The sequence below is a fragment of the Prionailurus viverrinus genome, chromosome B4 (assembly GCF_022837055.1).
Source record: "Prionailurus viverrinus isolate Anna chromosome B4, UM_Priviv_1.0, whole genome shotgun sequence".
NCBI lineage: Eukaryota > Metazoa > Chordata > Mammalia > Carnivora > Felidae > Prionailurus > Prionailurus viverrinus.
The window spans coordinates 61839616-61859837 of NC_062567.1; the positions used below are offsets into that span (position 1 = coordinate 61839616).

The following is a 20222-nucleotide window of genomic DNA, read 5'->3' on the forward strand; positions in this document are numbered from 1 at the left end:
GAATGATTTATCACATCACATCAGGTGCTCCTGTGGAATGGAGAGAAATGGGCAACTACAGATATGTTCCACAACAGGGAAATGGCTACATGAATTATGACCTAGTCATGAGATTGTATGTTGTACAAATATTAAAAGCCTGTTTTCAAAAAAATGTAGAACAGTGCTCACAATGAAACATAGTATGCATACATGTTGTATATGCTGTGCTGAGTTGCGTTTTATATAATACATAGAAAAAAATACTAAAGAATTAACCCCAAACACAGACTTGTTTGTTGCTATTAGATTTTAGAATCACTTTTGTTTTATTTACAACTTGTCTGTAGATTTTAATTTTTAAGTTTTTTTTTTAAGATTTTATTTTTAAGTAATCTGTACACCCAATGTGGAACCTGAAATCAAGAGTTGCACGCTCTACCAACTGAGCCAGCCAGGCACCTCGTGTCTGTAGATTTTAAATAATTAACAATGGCCTTATAATTAAAAATAAACTGATATAAAATTACTCAAATTATAATCTGGTAGAGAAGATAAACCTGTCCTAAGTAAAGTAATAGTAGCTAACATAACTATTATTTTGTGTTTGGATGGTGCAATAAAAACTTAAGGATGGATTTCCTAATAATTTGACTTTTTATGAGTGGAATAGTGTATTTAAGAGCCATTTCCTTATCAATGGTGGTATTCAAATAGTAATCAGAACTGTAGAGAAGATTTGTCTGTTGTGTAGTAAGAATTAGATGACATCTAAAGTCCTTTACAACCCCAGTGTTCTGTTAGAGAAACAGGTTTATTTTGGAGTGATTGTTTAAAAAAAAAAAGTACATAATGTTAGGGGAAGATACACAAGGCAAGTAGCTTTTGTGAAAGAGATGTGAAATTCTTCTATAGGAGATGTCACAGTGTAGGATTAATAAGGAGGCAGTGAATTTGAGTCAGATCTTGAAGGATGTGATAGGGATCAGATAATGTGTTGGAAGTAATCTGAAGGTCTGCTAATGATTGATTCTAAGGCAGTTTGGACTTGGCCATTTATGGATAAGGGATAGTAACCAAATTGACTCAGTGAATGGTAGAGGCATTTTCCTTGTTCATCTTCTAGTGAGATGAGTGAAGTGGTGCAAAACTTAAATTGAACAAGAGAACAAAGTCAAGCCAGTCTGTTTGTTTGGGGGTTTAACTATGTTCTGGGAAGAAAACTTCAGGATGATTGACCTTGATGTTTATGTTTTGGTAGTTATGTTAAATTATGGCAGTAATACATTAACAGCTACACTATAAATTCAACCTGCTTGCTTAACTGTCGAACATTAAATTTAAAAAAAAAATTTTTTTTAACGTTTATTTTTGAGAGACAGAATGAGCAGGGAAGGAGCAGAGAGAGAGAGACAGACAGACAGACAGAATCTGAGGCAGGCTCCAGGTTCTGAGCTGTCAGCACAGAGTCCACTGCGGGGCTTGAACTGACGAACTGTGAGATCATGACCTGAGCCAAAGTTGGATGCTTAATCGACTGAGCCACCCGGGCGCCCCGACATTAAAATTTTTTGAAACGACACACAACTACTCAGGAAACGAGGACCTTCAATTCTGCTGGTGTGTGTATGTGTGTGTAGTCGTCTTTTTGCCAAAGGTAATAATGAAGATATGTTCTTTCTGTTCATTAGGAAAAGGTGTAGCTACCAGGCATCTGGGTTGGTCAGTTGGTTGAGCATCTGACTTCAGCTCAGGTCATGATCTCACAGTTTCTGAGTTCGAGCCCCATATCTGGCTCACTGCTATCAGCACAGAGCCCCCTTCCGTCTTCTGTCCCCCTCTCTCTGCCCCTCCCCTGCTCACACGCTCTTTCAAAAATGAATAAATATTAAAAAAAAAAAAAAAGGAAAGGTGTAGCTCCCTTAAAGAGTAAGCTGATCTCAGGGTTGGCAGTGTAGCATTTTCTGTAAAGCTAATTTTCCCTCCTTTTTAAAAAAAATTAATTTATTTTTAGAGAGAATGAGAGAGAAAACACGAACAGGGAAGGGGCGGGGGGGGGGGGAGAGAATCTCAACCTGACTCCATGCTGACTGCACAAACCCCGTCTCAGGAACCATGAGATTATGACATGAGCCAAAATCAAGATTCGGACACTTAACTGACTGAGCCACCCAGGCGCCCCTTGTTTTCCCTCTTTAAAAAATTGGAAGAGGCACCTGGGTGGCTCAGTTGGTTAAACATCTGACTCGGTTTGGACTCAGGTCATGAAATGAGGTTCATGAGTTTGAGCCTCATGTTGAGCCCCACATCGGGCTCAGCACTGACAGTGCGGAGCCTGCTTGGGATTCTCTCTCCTTCTCTCTCTGCCCCTCCCCTGCTCACGCTCTCTCTCAAAATAAATAAATAAAACTTTTAAAGAATTGAAATGGTATAAAATTATTGCTGTAAAATTATCACTAATATATCTGTTCCTTAATTTATTTTTCTTCTTTCTGATTATTGTATACATTGAGTCTCTTCTGTGATGATTGACAACTTCTAGGCCAATTCTGATGAGCACATTCTCAACTCATGGTCATGGCCACTTTGAGGGCTCTATGGAGTGGAGTGTTTATGACTTTGAGCTCATTTAGCTTCAGACTTAAGGTACCTGATGGTGCTACAACATTTGGCAGTCCTCTTCCAAATTAGTATTCCCGTTCCCTGTTTGAGTTTGTCATTGCCTTTTTGTCATAGAAAATTGTCAAGGAAGTAGTGTCTTTCCTCAGAAGAACCAGGTTCTGTATCTGGAGTACTAGCCACTAGCTAATTCAATAGTTTGACTACCTGAAATGCAGTAGCTTTGAAAACGGCTGTTTTAATATCTATATTTATGCAAAAATGTCTAAAATTTACCCAACCATGAAGTTAGTTATATATTTCAGTAATAAAATACTGAAGCAGTGTGAGTGTCGAGGCAAGAAATGGCTATACATTGTACAGTTTTTGTTTTTAACAGAAAAAAATACTTTTAGTGTTACTTGTGCTCCTTTAAGACACTGCTCAACTACCAGTCTTCCAGTAAACTTTTCTTTCCAGCTGCATTTCTCTCCTCTGGGCTCCTGAAGCACCTTGTGGTTAGATATGTCAGCACCATATTTTGAAATTGACTGTTATCTTGCTTCTCTACCCAACTGACTGATTTCCTGAGTCCAGGAATTATTTTACACATTTTAATCCCCAGCTTTTCGCTCAGCACAGAACCTATGCTTACACTTTGATTGTTGAACTGAGCTAAAACTAATGAAAAAAAATGTTAGGTAAAGGAATTTACCCAAGTGACCAGTGACAGTTGTGTGTTGCCATTTCATTGCCTGGAAGATAAGGAGAGGTCTTCCCCCATAGGATTAGAATAGTCACTACGTCACCTGGCTCTCATGTCTCTGCTCCTGGAAAGAGCCCTACCCCAACAAAGAGAACTAAGCAAATCCTCCTCAAGTCTCAGATGGTTCTGGATGCATTCATGTCTGTCCCTGGCTAAACTGGGTGCTGCTGGAGGTCATGGATTTTGTTGATCAAATTTATGCTCGTAGGTGCTTAAAGCCCAGGATACTGAAAGTGTTAAATAGAGCATCCAATGGAAGAGATGAGGAGAAGAATGAGTCTTACCCAGAAGTCTTCGAAGTGTTGGTAGAATCACTGGTGTCCTTTCTGCCCATGGAATTTTAGGCATGGCTGGTTAAAAAAGACCGGGATTACATTGTTAGATAATTGTGATGATTACATATGTTAGATAATGTAATGGAATTCTGGTAATACTGGGTGACAAATCATCATGAGCATCATATTTGTAGATTATATAATGGCACAGTACTTAAACAAGTTTGCAGACTAAAGACCTTTATATCCTTTTCTTTTACCAAAAAAACCCCCACAAATGTTCCCCATTTGCTAATCCTCCATGTGAAGAGAAGTGTCTGTCTGTACATATTTAGCAGGTTCTTACCTAGCAGATATATTTGAAAAACTAAGCACAACCTGTCCTTCTGAGGGAAGGGTAACATTTGAATGAGTGAGAAAGTAACTGCAATCAGCAAAGGGAAAAAGTACGTGATAGAGCATTTTTGGAGGGACTCTTTGGAAATATTTCCATTATTGTGTCCTCAGCAAGATAGATATTAGTGCGTCTTTTATTTATTTTATTTACTTAAAAAAACTATTTCTGGTGTGTGTGGGTGGCTCAGTTGGTTAAGTATCCGACTCTTGATTTTGGCTCAGGTCATGATCTCACGATTGTGGGATCGAGCCCTGTGTCGGGCTGTTTGGGATTCTCTTTCTCTCTCCCGCTGCCCTTCTGCCCTGGTCACATTCTATCTCTGTCCCTCTCTAAAATAAAAATAAAAAATAACTATTTCTGCATACTAATTCAGACTTAAATACAAGATCCTTTTTGCCTTATTTTAAAATCTTTGAGATAGTTATAGTAGGGTTTAGACCAAATTAAAAAAAAAAAAAACAACAGTAACACTTTCCAAGACATCAAGGCAGATAGAAATATACTAGAAGAATTTCAAGGAAAACTTTTGCATAGTTGGTAGATGGATTTAAAAATGTATATCATGATTTAGTAAGTGCAGCTAATGATGTAGTTCTTCCTTTTAGAACAATGAATTTTTCTCAGCTAGAAATAACCATTAAAACCACATATGGAAGTAAACTGACTTAGATCTGCTCTTTCAAATGGCTATACCATGAACTATTTAACCAAGATTTTAAAAAACAAAGCAGATTGAATCACACTGATCCCTCAAAAATAGTATTTTATCTGTACCTCACACCATATTAAGTTCTATTTTAGTATTTCACAGTATGTATTTTAGTGCAACAATACTTGTATTTAATGCATTTAACTTATGCATATATACATGCATCCATGCATCCATACATACTTGGAGGTGCGATGCCCGGTTTTCATACTGAGAGGGATGTGCCATCAAAAAGTTTGGAGAGGGGCGCCTGGGTGGCGCAGTCGGTTGAGCGTCTGACTTCAGCCAGGTCACGATCTCGCGGTCCATGAGTTCGAGCCCCGCGTCGGGCTCTGGGCTGATGGCTCAGAGCCTGGAGCCTGTTTCCAATTCTGTGTCTCCCTCTCTCTCTGCCCCTCCCCCGTTCATGCTCTGTCTCTCTCTGTCCCAAAAATAAAATAAAACGTTGAAGAAAAAAAAAAAAGTTTGGAGATCATTGTTCTAGCAAGCCCTCCTTGACCTTCCTACACCTGTTGCAGTAACAGGGCCCCCAGCCAAACTTGTCAGTCACCATTCTACTTGTCTGCTCTCTCTTTGACTCCTTGGAAGGGATTATTAATTGAGATTGTATTAAGTGTTTGATACTGTGTGCAGAGGACCTATAGAAATGAATGGGACAGTCATGGCCCTTGCTTTCCAGAGGCTTTGAGAATAGTAGGGAAGACAAATGCTAAACAAGGAGGACATTGCATGAACTTTCATTTAATTACGGTTGTAAATAAGTGTTCAAAGGAAACCTGCAGGGGGAAGTGAGACCTGACCATATGAAAGACCTTGAGGTCATAGGAACTGAAAAGAATAGTGCAGTTGAAAATGAGACTCCACTGAAAGTGATCATCAGGACTTTCTAAAAAATTCCCAAGTACCTAGCAGTGTGCCATGTATACTGTATGGAGTCCCACGTAGGGGCTCAATAATTCCTTGTGAATGAATGGATAAAATAATTTCAGAAAAAACCTCAAATCAGTGGCTCAACGTTTTATTTGATCCACACAATGTTTTTGAGCTTTGACATTTAAAAACAATAATTCTCCAATTTGCCACAAGTAAATAATTCATACTGTTGTAGACTGGTATCCTTACCCGTTTGTGTTATGTGCCCAGATGCTAAATACATTGGTCTTTGTTACCCTGTGTAGAAGATAAAGATTATGCCATACCCCATAGACAGTGAACTGTTTACTAGTATGAGATTATTTGAGTTTTAGTGATTAATGTACAAACTAAGTGTTATGTCTTGAAGACTTATATGGATATTTTATCCTTAGTATAATACTGAAAATCTGTTTCAGCATTATTGGTAAAATTCACAATATATAGATTGCTAGGATAATGATTTTAAAATTTCAAGCAAGTACATTTATAATTTATCATGTACCCCATTCATCAGTTTAAGGCCCATATGATGGAAATTGGCTGGGTTTTTTTAAGTTCTCTTTTTATCCTTGATCTTATTTCCTACCACAAACATAATAACTTAGAAAAAGTTATCTGAAAGCTTACTAAAATTTGGAATGACTAATATCCTATTTTTCTTTCTTTGGAGTTTTCTTTATTTCTGTAATATATCCCTGTGATTGCATCAAAAAGGAAACTGCACGTTTAAGTGTGTCATTATCTGTGGGATAAAAGGGAAGAAATAAGTAGAATGGCTGATTTGCAGACGGGATGGTGATGGTTATATTTAGGTTATCTTTTCTTTCCATATTCTGAGTTTGTCCTGTAAGAATATTTGGGCCAACACAAAAGGCTAGGCAGCTGCTGTTACACCATCACGCTGTGCATAAGGGTCTTGAAGAAAGGAAGACAAGTAATTAAAAGAAATCTGGATGAGGCAGCGAGGCAGCTGATGAAAAAGAGAGAGAGAGAAAGAAAAGCCCTCCCTCTTTTCTCCCAAGTTAGTAGCAAGTAACTGGCTGTACTTTACCCTTTATCTGACCTGCCAAGGGCAAAGCCTAAGTTTTATTTTCTTAAAGCCTCAGAGGAGCCTTTTCTGGAAGCTGCATGACTATTTCAAAGTTGGAAAAAATAATAGGTTCCTGTGGAAATTTATGAAAAGAAAACATTTTTTTTTACTTCCTTCTCAAAACCGGTGATTGATAGAGGGAACATGGTTTGGGAACATATTTTGAAAGCAACGTGGCAAGGAATGAGGCTAGAAAGGTAAGCAGGGGACAGAGCCTTAAGGAATTATGTGGAGTTTGGATTCGTTCTGAGGGCAGTAAGCAGCCATTGAGGAGATCAGCTGGGAAGTGATGAACAGTCCTGCCAGCCGCAGTGAAGTTTGCAAATCTGCCACACGTCTCCTCACTATGCAGCCTGAAATAAGGTGCTTTCCCTCCTTTGCTGCCTAATAAGATCTCATTTACCCTTCAGGGTTAAGTTCAGTCTTCCCTTCTCCAGTGTAAGGGGTAGCTTACAGGTATATGGGAATGAGAGCATGAAGCTGAGAGACAGGTTGGTACCAGAAACAGGTGTTTTATAATCTTCTGCATAGGGGAGGAGCTGTAGCTTTCAAGTGGGTCAGTTGTCCCGAATAGATAGTCAAGAAAGTAGAATGCGGAGGCACGGTCAGGCAGTGGAGAGTCTATGAAAGGGACTTCATAAGCATCAACAAAGAGATTGGCCAAAGCAGAAATAGGCTGGCTGAGGTTGGGTGTCATAAATTCATGGTGGAAAATGTCCTAGTCGCAATAATTTTTTATTGTCATAAAATATACATAAAACTTACCATTTTGCTGTTTTTAAGTGTACAGTTCTGTGGCATTAATACATTCACATTGTTCTACCACTGTCTCCACTTAAGCCATTTCTAGAACTTTTTCATCTTCCCTAACAGAAATTCTATATCCTTTAAAATAGTTGTGGTGGTATTTTGTTCACACCAAATGGCAGCCTCCGAACCAGAGACCTACAGGTGGACAGTGTTGTGGTGTGTACAGGTGAAGGACAAGAAACTGCTAGAGAAAGCATTTGTAAAGAGTGACTCTGTGAGGTGGGTGAGGCAGGGGGACTGTGATGGGGAGGGAGGAGGAGAGAAGAGAAATGGACATGTATCGTGTGTCCAGCATCATAGTAAGTGCTGTGTGTAATATTCTTTAATGAAGCTATTAGGACAGCTAAGAATAGGTTCATTCAAGAGTTTAGAGTAGGAAAAGGAGGAATACAGGTGGTGACAGGATGATGACTGTGGAATTTGAAATCTCAGAATTAACTTCTTGCTGAAGTGAATGTGATTTCCTAAAGGAAACACATACATAGCTCTTCCAGTGTAGGGTCATTACCTGGCATTGTTCAAGTGGAATCCAGAGAAGTTGTGCAAAAATAATAATGGTCATAATTAAAGAAGAAGCACTGTATTTATCCATTAACTTTGTTGCTCCTTTGAATTTAGGTCATATCAGTTACCTGGGATTAGTACAAAGGCTGAATTAGATAAAAAGCATGCCAGATGTGAAGGTGTACTATAATGAGTGGGGGAAATGCTACAAGAGAGACACATCACCAACTTCAAGTGTGTGTACTGCTGAATGGTGTGTGTGAACATGTGAAGTGAGCGTTGTGACACAGGAAACACATACCAAGAAAATCAGACAGGTTATAACTTGAGATATGCAGATCAATTCCATAACTTAGGTTAGAAAAGAGTGTTTTTATTCTCTAGGATTGTGTATTTTTTATTAGAGGATTATTAATGTCGGATGACATTGCAGACATATTGCAGATTTCTCTCCTATATATCTAAAGTATACAAGCTGTCCCTATCCACACACCATAAGAAAGATGTATAGCTCTCGCTGGGCAGCCAGAGTGGAAGAGGAACAGAATTGAATTAGAAGCCAGAATGGGCAGCAGTGTAACCAAGGCTTATATTATCTATCATCCATCCAGGAACTCTGGTTGGAGGGGTCCTTAACAGTACTGTGTGGTTGGGACTCTAACTGAACGTCTAACTACAGAATTAACATAAAACATTTCTATTAAATATTTTTTAAAAGAATAACAATTCAGGGATAATAGTCTTGCTTTGAAGATCTGTATAAAAATAATTTGGTACAAAAATATTTAAGCAACAAACAGCATTTACCTGGAATGTATTCAAGAATTTTTAGGACTTCATTAAGGCTCACAGACGTGCAGAATGGAAATTAGGCATCAGTTGGTTGACTTTTTAAATTAAAATGTGTGTTTTTTTAGGTCAATGAGGGAATCATTTTAGTATCAAATTGTTACTTGATTTTATTAGATTGTTATTAGAAAACTAAAGAGTGCAAAATGGGTTAAGATTCAGGTTAGTTTTATTCTGTGAAAATGGAGTTTGCCTCTCAGTTAAATAACATTGGAGAGTGAGGATTTTGCTCCTTAGTTGATAATTGAAAGTCATAAATACTTCTGTTTTCTTACTCCTTGTTGTATCTGAACAAAGTGAAATACTAGCATTCACTTGTTATAACTGTCTTGTTATTTATTGCCAAGACGTGTTTATTGCCAAAACGTAGTAAATAATTATTAAAGTCACTTTTGGCATTAGTCCACAGACGTTTTCAAGTATACGACAGATGGTGTGCCAGGTAGCTTTAAAAAAAAATGCTAGGTCAGACAACTTAATCCACCACCTTTTTAAAAAACATTGCAGATTAATAAATTTTAGTTGAGAAAGCACAAGCCGTGTGGTAACATTTTTGTCTTAGATCACTTCCATTAGAAATGGTAAGCTATAGAAAGTTGTAGAGATAGCCTTTAACACAAAAAGTAAATGAAGTTCAACAAATGGTTATGAAATACAGTATTATGTGAATGTCTGACAGACCTTTCTAAGTCCTTCTTCAACAATTTGTGAAGAATAACCTCTCTGTAAGGAGGAGAAGCATAGGAGCAGAATGCCGGCCCGTGAAGTCTTCCGTGCATAAGGCATTTGGTGAATAACTGTGAGTTGTTTAACATTGATTTTAGGTATTTTCGGGGCTATGATATATGTGACAAATAATCTTATTAAATCACCTATTTCCTAAACATTTATTTGAAAGTTCCCTTTAAATGTATTATCATAAACTTCAATTTTCCCAGAGGGACTCTATATGGGAAACTAATTAGGTCACTTCTGAGTTTAAGATTTTTAAAAATCAGGGGCGCCTTGGTGGCCCAGTCAGTTAAGCGTCCAAGTCTTGATTTCAGCTTAGGTCATGATCTCACATTGGGACCTGAGATCGAGCCTTAAATCTCTCTCTACCTCTCCCTCTGCCCCTCCCTGACTTGTGCAGGCTCTCACTTTCTCATTCTCTCTTGCTCTGTCTCAAAAAATAAGAAATAAAAGGGAAAAAAAGATTTTTAAGTGAATAAAATGAACCAGTGATTATCTCTACTACTGATGAGAAAGGCAATGAATGTACCAAAATGATTTGGTTTTGAGTTTACACTAAGACTATGCATTTCATACCCTTTTGCTTTCTTAAAGAATATATTGCTTTATTTGCTCCTTAATTTTTAAAACTAAGGGATAATTTGTGCACAACATAATTAACCCTCCTTAGGGTATAATTATGAGTTTTGACAAATGCATACAGTTATGTAACCAGCACTGCAATGAAGATCTAGAACAGTCCTATCTCCAAATATTCCATCATGCCCTTTTGTAATCAGCCAGTTTGTTCCCATACTACCTGCTGCTTCAGACTTATTCTGTCCCCAGGCTTGCCTTTTCCAGAATGTCATAAGGAATCATATATATGTAGCCTCTAAGTTAGCTTCTTTCTTTTTGTTTTTGTTGAAATTCTAGTGGGTTCACATATAGTGTAATATTGGTTTCAGGAGTAAAATTTAGTGATTCGGCACTTATATAACACCCAGCGCTCATCACAAATGCCTTCCTTAGTCTCCATCACCCACTTAGCCCATCCCTCACCCACCTCCCCTTGAGCAACCCTCAGTTTGTTCTCTATGTTAATAGTCTCTTATGGTTTGCCTCCCTCTCTCTTTTTTCCCCTTCCTTCCCCTGTTTTGTTTCTTAAATTCCACATATGATAAAATCCTATGTTACTTGTCTTTCTCTGACTGACTTGTTTTGCTTAGCATAATACATTCTAGCTTCATCCACATCATTGCAGATGGCAAGATGTCATTCCTTTTGATGGCTGGGTAATTTTCCAGTGTGTGTGTGTGTGTACACATATACCTACATACACACCACATCTTCTCTTTCCATTCATCAGTTGATGGATGTTGGGCTCTTTCTATAATTTGGCTATTGTTGATAATGCTGCTGTAAACATCAGAGGTACTCCTTGAAGGTACCCCTTTGAATCAGTATTTTTGTATCCTTTGAGTAAATACCTACTAGTGCAATTGCTACATCGTGGTGCTAGTTCTATTTTTATATTTGGCTTCTTTCTAAGGCACATGCGTCCTTAGTTCATTCCTTCTTATTGCTGAATGTTAGACCATTGCATGGATTTATCACAGTTTGTTTATCCATTCACTAATTGAAGGATGATTGGGTGTTTCCAGCTTTTGGTGACTATGAGTAAAGCCCCTGTAAACATTCATGCGCAGGTTTTTGTGTGAATGTAAGTATTCATTTCACTTGGGCAAGTACCTAGGAGTGTGATTGCTGGGTCACATGGAAGTGCATGTTTAACTTTGTAAGAAACTGCCCTGGCTATTATTAGGGAGCTTAGAATTTAGTTACAAGTTTGTGGTAGATGCTTGTTGGGATGAGCACTGGGTGTTATATGTAAGTGATGGATCACTAAATTCTACACCTGAAGCCAATTTTACCATTTATGTTAACTAGAATTTAAAACAAAAATGTGAAGTAAAAAAAAAAAAAAAAAAGATAAAATTTCTTCTGGATTAAAAAGAAAACAAGTTTACGGTTTGATGCTGAATATAATTGCAGATTATCCGCTTGTGGCCAGTGAGAGTCGATAGTAGTAGTTATACTTTATTATCACTTGAGTTTACACTAAGTTATACTTTATAATCACTTACTAGCTACAAATCGTGTTTCTATAAAAATTCAAAAGTGGATTCCATTATATCTTAATTTATTGTACAAAAGTGAATTTAACTTCTTAAAGGTTGTTGTTTTACTATTGTTATTGGCCAAGTTTTTTAACCTCTTGAATCTAGTTTTCTCTTCTACAAAATGGTAATTACTATTTCCTCCCTGACCTGAATTATTCCTCTATAGTGATAACTCATTTTTGCCTTACAGTGAGGATTTAATGACGTGCTGCATGGAAGGTGCTCAGCAGCCCCTGGCACAAAAGTAAATGTTAAGTATAAAAAAAAAAAAAAAAAAAAGAAAAGGTATTTATTTGTTTGACAACCAAACCTGAATTTATAATTTAAACATTGCTATCAAAGCTCAGAAAGCACATCAACTGGAGCATTTTTATGACAGGGAAACGTTCTGTTTTTTACATTACTGAAATTTGCCAAGTCTAAGTGGTCTTGGAATCCAATATAGACAGTTTTCCTGCCACTGTGAAATTCAAACACATGGGTGGAGTTTGCAAAGGAACTAAAAGACAATTCCGATTTCTTCTTTCTTGGACTCCTTTTCTTAATGTTTCAAATTATCCCTTCTTTTTAGATGAGTTTTAAAACCTATTCACGGCCTAATATGTAAGTAGATTTCTTTTATTCAGAATTACTAAGTTGATAACCACTCCCTTCCCGGTGAGCAGGTGGAAGTTACTGTTCCACAGCCCCTCAGACCTCATCCTGGGTATCGCCCTCCTGCCATTGACATCAAGCAGTTCTAAGCAGATGCAAGTGAGCCAGGGCTTTAGGCCCTCAGTGAATGAGGCAAGACTCCAAACAGGCAAATTCTTGCCCTAGTACGTCTCCTAGGGTGGTCCTTGAAGTGCAGTGCCAGATCAGTAGTGTTCCTGTCACTTGGGAGCTTGTTAGAAATGTAAATTCTGGGCTACACCACAGACTGAATTCAGTTGCGGAGATGGGACTAGACAATCTGTGTTTTATTTATTATTTTTTTAATGTTTATTTTTTTATTGAGAGAGAGCATGAGCACAAGAGGGGCGGGGTGGGGGGGTTGCGGAGAGTGGATAGAGGATCTGAAGCAGTCTCTGTGCTAACAGCAGAGAGCCTAACATGGGGCTTAAACTCACAAACCATGAGATCATGGCCTGAGCTGAAGGTGGATGCTTAACTATCTGAGCCACCCAGGCGCCCCAGGCAACTTTTTTTTTTTTTAACTTTTTTAATGTTTATTTATTTTTGAGAGAGAGACAGAGGCACAGTGTAAGCGGGGAGAGGCAGAGAGAGACACATACATACAGAATCTGAAGCAGGTTCCGGGCTCTGGGCTGTCAGCACAGAGCCCAACATGGGGCTCAAACTCACCAACCGTGAGATCATGACCTGAGCCAAAGTCATATGTTCAACCGACTGAGCCACCAGGTTCCCCCAGCAATGTGTGTTTTAAAATGCCATCCAAGGGGCGCCTGGGTGGCTCAGTCGGTTAAGCGTCCGACTTCGGCTCAGGTCATGATCTTGCGGTCTGTGAGTTCGAGCCCTGTGTTGGGCTCTCTGCTGACAGCTCAGACCCTGGAGCCTGCTTTGGATTCTGTGTACCCCCCTTTCTCTGCCCCTCCCCGACTCATGCTCCATCTCACTCTGTCTCTCAAAAAATAAATGTTAAAAAATTTTTTTAAATGCCATCCAAGTGATTTGATGCAACTGGACTGTGACACTGATTGCCTATGGACACAATGAGGAGGAGATTGGAGAGGTTATTTCTAACCATGAGAGGGATATCTGTATAGCCTGTTACTTCATTGTGATCTTATAAATATTTTAATTGACATTTTCTAATATTTCAGGATATGAGGAATTTTTCGAGTACTTGTTGAATGATAGAAACATAAAAAGATATAGAAAAGTGAGTAATAAATATACCAATTGTACAGTGTTCTAAATAACAAAACTTGGCTTCCTTAGGAAATCTATGAGTAGTATTTATTCACCAAGCTCCATGACCTGTCATAAAATGGAACGTCAAAGTGGCAAAATAGCATTTTTGATCATCCAAAGTGACATTTTAGCGTCTTAAGCCTGTGAAGCCAGAGTCTGTAACCTCTTCTGTCCAGGGCATGGACCCAGTTAAAGTGGAAACAAACTGTTTTCACGCTGGCGTTTTGAGAGCATTACTAACAGTTAAGGAATTAGGCAGTTTATAAACCATCCTATTCCCAAATGCATTTCTAGTTCACTTGAAGCTTCCATGTGCCTCTGTTGTTGTTTATTTTACCGTAATAAATAGACGTCTCTGTATCACCAGATACTTGGTCTCATGAAAACCCTGCAGCAGCCCTTCCTCTGGGGGTGTGGCATATTATGCATGAGGTTGTCTTTGAGAAGTAAGGTCTGAGAATGCCCTGAGGTACACAGGGCACTGGTGCGGGCTCCTGGCTGCTCTGTGTGATCTCCAGTCTAGCAGAGGCGTTAAAGCCAGGAGTGAGATTTTATCCCATGATCTCTGAAAGAGTAAAGACAAATATTTTCTTATCAAACCAAAGTAAACTAATTATCAATATATGTGAAGTCACGTCCACTGATCAAGGTAAGTGGTTTCATTTTCTGCTGTATCTTTCTTATGTTTTGTTTTGTTTTTTAATAGTGTGGTCAGTTGGTAACACAGCATGCCAAGGGACTTGTAAGTGGCAGAGAGTTTGGTTTTGTTTTCATGTTAAGAATAGGGTTCACAGTATTTTTCAACTTTCACATTAAATATGTAGTATCTTCAGGGTTTTTGGCTCTTTCAGGAGGCATCTCTGGGCTAGCAAAGTACAAATTGGTTTAAGTTCTATTTCTCTGACTCATTCTTAGTAACATTAGGACAGTTTAAAAATTCAGTCAGTAAGGAGAAGAATGCAGAGAAAGAAAGCAAGAATTTTCTTTCCTTTTTTTTTTTTCTTCCCCTTCAGTTTCTAGTGTGAACAAAGCTAAGGAATGTTTACTACTAATCCTTTTCTAGTGCTACTGCATGGAGCACTCTTCTGTTCAAACAAACCCCATCATCCCAGCCTTCTTGTTTTAGTAAAGTTCAGAGGAGTGTTATGTGTTTTACATTAGATAACATTGCAGAGATAGGCATAGATCTGGACTTTTTTTTTTTAATTGTTACTGTTATTAAGCTATTGTTTCCTTCCTCTAGTATTCTAGAGAGCATATAAATGAGAAATGGACTTTGAAAGAGGAATGAAATTCTACTGTGTGGTAGAAATATAACCATGTGACAGGAAATTTATGCTAAAAATATTTTTTTAAGGCTGAAATGGATTCATTTTGTGTAGCTATTTTCCCATTGTTTTCTGCATGGGTATCAACCCTCCTGAAGAATGCCTACATTGCTAAACAGGGTGAGCTGCACCTTACGACAGGCAGTCTTCACAATTACCAAGGTTCTCTTTTTTTTTCTGACGTCACTCTTTCCTCTTTTGGCCTCAGTGGAGCTTGCACGGAGTGTAGAAGCGCGAGGGTAGGGTTGGTCCTAGCACTGCCGCAGGCAAGCTGAGGCTCCCTCCTGGAGCCCCACAACCTTGGCTGGCTCTGCTCCCAGGTTCTAGTAGTTGCTAGAGATTGAGGAGCCCAGTCCTTGCCTGCTCCTGCTTCCTCCCTCATGTAGGTGGAAGGCTTGATTCCTTTGTGAGGGTTCTACTGTTCGTGCGTAAGTAAGCTCAAGGTTTGTATGATCTCACTATGGTTTCTCATCATACTCTAAATATGAAAAATTGTTTCAAACTGACAAAAGGGAAGTATTTTTCTTTCTCCATTAGTGAAGTTCTCTCTCTCCTTGAGATAGCTGCTCTCTCTTTTCATTCCGTCTTCAAACAGTTAGGGTTGATTGGAGGGAATTAATATTCCTTCCTGGAAGGCAGCTCTCAGATGGAGAGAAAACTACTAGAATTTTCTGTTCTAATGGACACCTCCCTGTAGTGAGTGGCTGCTACCATAGTGTGCGCTTTACAAGTTCCTTTTAAGGTTTTTAAACTGAAAAGACAGTAATAGAGCACTTCCTGCCCATACCAGTGGTTTACATAGTTACATGTTATTTGTAAAAGTTTTATCTTCGTTTAATGACTTGAAGAAATTTTCCTTTTTAAAACGTGTACCTCTAGACAGACTCTCACATGGAAATTGAAAAGTGAAAATAGCGTGATCAATGACTCAATAGTAAGTATTGTTTAATCTTTGCAGGGATAATAATATGGTCTTCATTTCATTTTCATCCAAAATAATGTAACTTACGTTGTAATCCAAGAGTGAGATTTAAATTTGGCTGCCTCTCCTTAGATGCTAGAACACCATTCATTCAAAAAATGAAAAAGCCTTTTTTTAGGTGTCCGGTCCCTACCTCCTTTCTGATCTATCCTCTGATAATCATATTCACTCTCTGTGTTCTTTCCTGCTTATAAAATAGGGAGCTAATTTTTACTGGTCTGAAATATATTTTTAAAGGTTTTCTCCCTGATTTAAATATATTTTCTGACTTGTCCACTACCACAGTACCTGTTAAGCCCTGTTTAGATCAGGTCCTTCTATGATTTTTTCCGCTCTAATTGACCAGGGTTCTGTAGTTGGTTGGTCCTATTTTGAAGCAGCAGAGGGAAAATGCCTATGAGGAGAAACATAGTGTTGGCCATGGAGGTTGGTTGTTCTACATGGTAGTTATTAAGACCTGTCCTGGAGAAAACCACTCGTTCTCCCCTTAGAGAATGAATATAGACAAGATTTTTTTTTTAATAATTAAAAAAAAAACCACTAAGTCATTGTGGCCTTCTCCATATCATTGTGTATCATCTGTTACTTCTTAGACTCAGGCCAAAAACCTTGCTCTTCTTTAAATTTTTTTTAATGTTTATTTTTGGAGAGAGAAAGAGAACATAGCAGGGGAGAGGCACAGAGAGAGGGAAACACAGAATCCGAAGCAGGCTCCAGGCTCCGAGCTGTCAGCACAGAGCCCAATGCGGGGCTTGAACTCATGAATGGAGAGATCATGACGTGAGCCAAAGTCGGACACGTAACTGACTAAGCCACCCAGGCACCCCCAAAAACATTAGTCTTTGTTCAGTCTTTTTCTCTTCCATCTAATCTGTCAACAAATCCTGCTTCAAGAGACTTCAAACTGACCATGTCTTAATATGTCCACTGCTGCTACCCTGCTTCAAGCCACTCAAGTTTTCTTTGGATTATTCCAATAGCTTCCTACCTGCCCTTGACTACTTAGAGTTTGTTCTGCACCCAGCAGCCTGAATGCTTCTTTAAAAATGGAAAACAGATCATGGTCTCTCCTCTGCTCACAACCCTTCAGTGGATTCCCAATTCTGTCAGGGACGATATACAAGGTCCTGCCTCTCCTGACCCTAGCTTCTACCCTGTTAACTCTGACCTCGATGCTAAACGTGCTCCCTGCTCATTCTTATCTATCCATGTTGTCTTTCTGATTTCTCCCTGAACACTTCTGTGCTCCTACATTAGGGCTTTTGTAGTTTTATCTTTTCCCTTGGAATGTTAATCCCCCAAATATTTGTGTGCCTCACTCTCTTTGGGTCCACTCATTGTCACCCGACTGGGGAAACCTTCCTTGAACTATGTTGCCCAACAGCTCTCTGTCTCCTTTACCCAGCTTTGTTTTCCTCATAGCACTTTATGCCAACTAGCATTTATGTAATATATTTTGTTGTTGTTTTGTGGTTCACTGCTATATCCCTAGAGCCTAGAACAGTGACTGATAGATACTGGGTGCTTCGTTAATATGTGTTATATGAATGAGTATTTTTCTAATATTCATAACCTTTTCTGTTAGGAAATTTAGAGCTAAATGGGCAGGGATACAGAGAAGTCAATAAATTATACATATTTGTCATGTTTTTCATTTATTCCCCTCAGTTCTCTTTCATAGAGTAAATATTGTGCTAATTAGTTTCTGGTCTTCCTTGTTGAGCAGAATCTGAGTAATGAGTGTCTTTCTGTTGGAAGACTGGAGGCCAAGCTGATAACAGTTTATAAAGAACTGAGAACAGCGGCGCCTGGGTGGCTCAGTCGGTTAAGCATCTGACTTCGGCTCAGGTCATGGTCTTGCGGTTCGTGAGTTCAAGCCTCGCGTCAGGCTCTGTGCTGACAGCTCAGAGCCTGGAGCCTGTTTCAGATTCTGTGTCTCCCTCTCTCTCTCTGACCCTCCCCCGTTCATGTTCTGTCTCTCTCTGTCTCAAAAATAAATAAATGTTAAAAAAAAATAAAAAAAAAAAAACTTGAGAACAAAGGGGGTGACACTGAAGTCATGGATAGGCTCAATAAATGGTTTTGGATTATGAATTATAGGGCTGTGTTGCAGGAGAGAAAACAGATGGGAGAGGTTTTGGGGTGTGAGAGCAGGAAATTTGGGGAACTGTCTGCATGGAGAAAATTATGGCAAGATGAAAATAAAATGTTTAAGATGTTTTGTTACATATTAAGGGTATACTTTCCCCTCTTTGTTTTTCTTGGTTTTTTTCCTCCTGCCTTTAAAGGCATTTAAGTTTGAAACTCTCCTATAGAAGGAAAGAAGGAAAAGAAAGAAGATAGAATAAAATGTAACAATCCAGAAATGTTTCCTCTAAATAAATTCTTACAAAGCTTGAAAACCAGTTCATGGATTAAAGTGTGTGAATTATTTATGTGTTTATACGTTATACAATTTCTTTCCAAATCCATCTGGATAATTGGAAATTGACCCACATTTAAAAATCTATAACAAGGGGCGCCTGGGTGGCGCAGTCGGTTAAACGTCCGACTTCAGCCAGGTCACGATCTCGCGGTCAGTGAGTTCGAGCCCCGCGTCAGGCTCTGGGCTGATGGCTCGGAGCCTGGAGCCTGTTTCAGATTCTGTGTCTCCCTCTCTCTCTGCCCCTCCCCCGCTCATGCTCTGTCTCTCTCTGTCCCAAAAGTAAATAAATGTTGAAAAAAAATTAAAAAAAAAAATCTGTAACAAGCAGTTAAGTTCTATGAATGATGATTTGCTATATGATAATATATTTATCAGAGTAATAATGATGATACATTGTTAGATCACGTGACTTCTTAGAAATAGGAAATCTACTTAGAGTGTAATAAGAAGTACATAAAGCTTGAAAATGATTATTTTCGTTACTTTGTAAATGTAAGCCCCCCAATGACTATTGAACTGGTGAAGTTACCAATTTATTTTTTTTTAATTTTTTTTTCAACGTTTTTTATTTATTTTGGGACAGAGAGAGACACAGAGCATGAACGGGGAGGGGCAGAGAGAGAGGGAGACACAGAATCGGAAACAGGCTCCAGGCTCCGAGCCATCAGCCCAGAGCCTGACGCGGGGCTCGAACTCACGGACCGCGAGATCGTGACCTGGCTGAAGTCGGACGCTTAACCGACTGCGCCACCCAGGCGCCCCTCCAATTTATGTAGAATATCATCAGTTTTTCTCTTTTAACATTGCCCAATAAATTTTTTTCTTGATTTATTTCTATCAGAATTGCTAATTTAGAGCAGAAAATAGCAAAATAGTGAATGAAGATATTGAGCAAAGAGATATTTTTTTATATTTCTTTAGTCTAAAATTCACTAACTTATTTAAGTACAGGATAGTGATAAGGAGACATGCTTAGAGATGAGGAATGTAACTGTCCAGTAGTCCCCCTTCATCCATGGTTTCACAAGCAGATGATCCTTCTTCTGATGTGTTGTCAGAAGGTCACTAGTAGCCTAACAGTATGTTACAATGCCTGCGTCATTCTCCTCGCTTCATCTCCTCGCACAGCCATCTTATCATCCCACATCATCACAAGAAGAATGGTGAGTGTGGGACAAGATAGTTTGAGAGACTGAGCGAGCACACTCGCAGAACTGTTATTACAATATGTTATTATTTTATTAATATTGCTAATCGCTTATTGTGCCTAATTTATAAAATAAACTTTATCTTAGGTATGTATGTATGGGAAAAAGAGTAAATATAAGATTCAGTACCACTTATGGTTTCAGGTATCCACTAGGGGTCTTCACATATATGTAGAATGAAAGAATATGATTATGTTCCAGGAATGGAGAAGGTGGGAATGTGGCTGCAGCATCAGGCTGTGTGTGGCTGTGAGTAGACGTGCAGCCTTTACAAGTAGGCTGATGTCTGATGGTGAAATCTTTTATGCAAATTAGAATTTTTGCTACAGGTCTTGTAGTCCCATTAAAGGATATTAAGCAAGAGCAGTAATGAGACTGGTTTCATCATGGAATGAATAAAAGAAACTTTTTCTTTGTGGAAGCAGTCCTATTAGACATAACTAAACATGAATTATATAATGCAGTTTTAAAATTCAGAATTAGAAAAGTGGTTATATTTGATGAATTGGCTTATTTTTCTTCCTAACTTCCTCTGTGAGCCAAAAAAAAAAAAAAGGAAATAATAGAAAAGCTAGATGG

At 38.6% G+C, this 20222-nt stretch overlaps 1 protein-coding gene across 14 annotated transcripts in view; it reads left to right on the top strand.

Moving 5' to 3' along the window:
- Positions 1-20222, top strand: part of FGD4 (FYVE, RhoGEF and PH domain containing 4) — a 241470-nt gene that overhangs the window by 101934 nt on the left and 119314 nt on the right. Inside the window, exon 1 of one of the 14 annotated variants that reach the window (XM_047866423.1) lies at positions 14174-14349. The exons of 10 other annotated variants lie outside the window; for them this stretch is intronic. In XM_047866423.1, the coding sequence (XP_047722379.1) occupies positions 14259-14349 (91 nt within the window). In that variant the 5' untranslated portion in view covers positions 14174-14258. Of the gene's footprint in view, positions 1-14173; positions 14350-15436; positions 15472-20222 lie in introns of those variants that run through there. 3 more of the 14 variants (XM_047866426.1, XM_047866432.1, XM_047866427.1) reach the window with 3 other exon arrangements.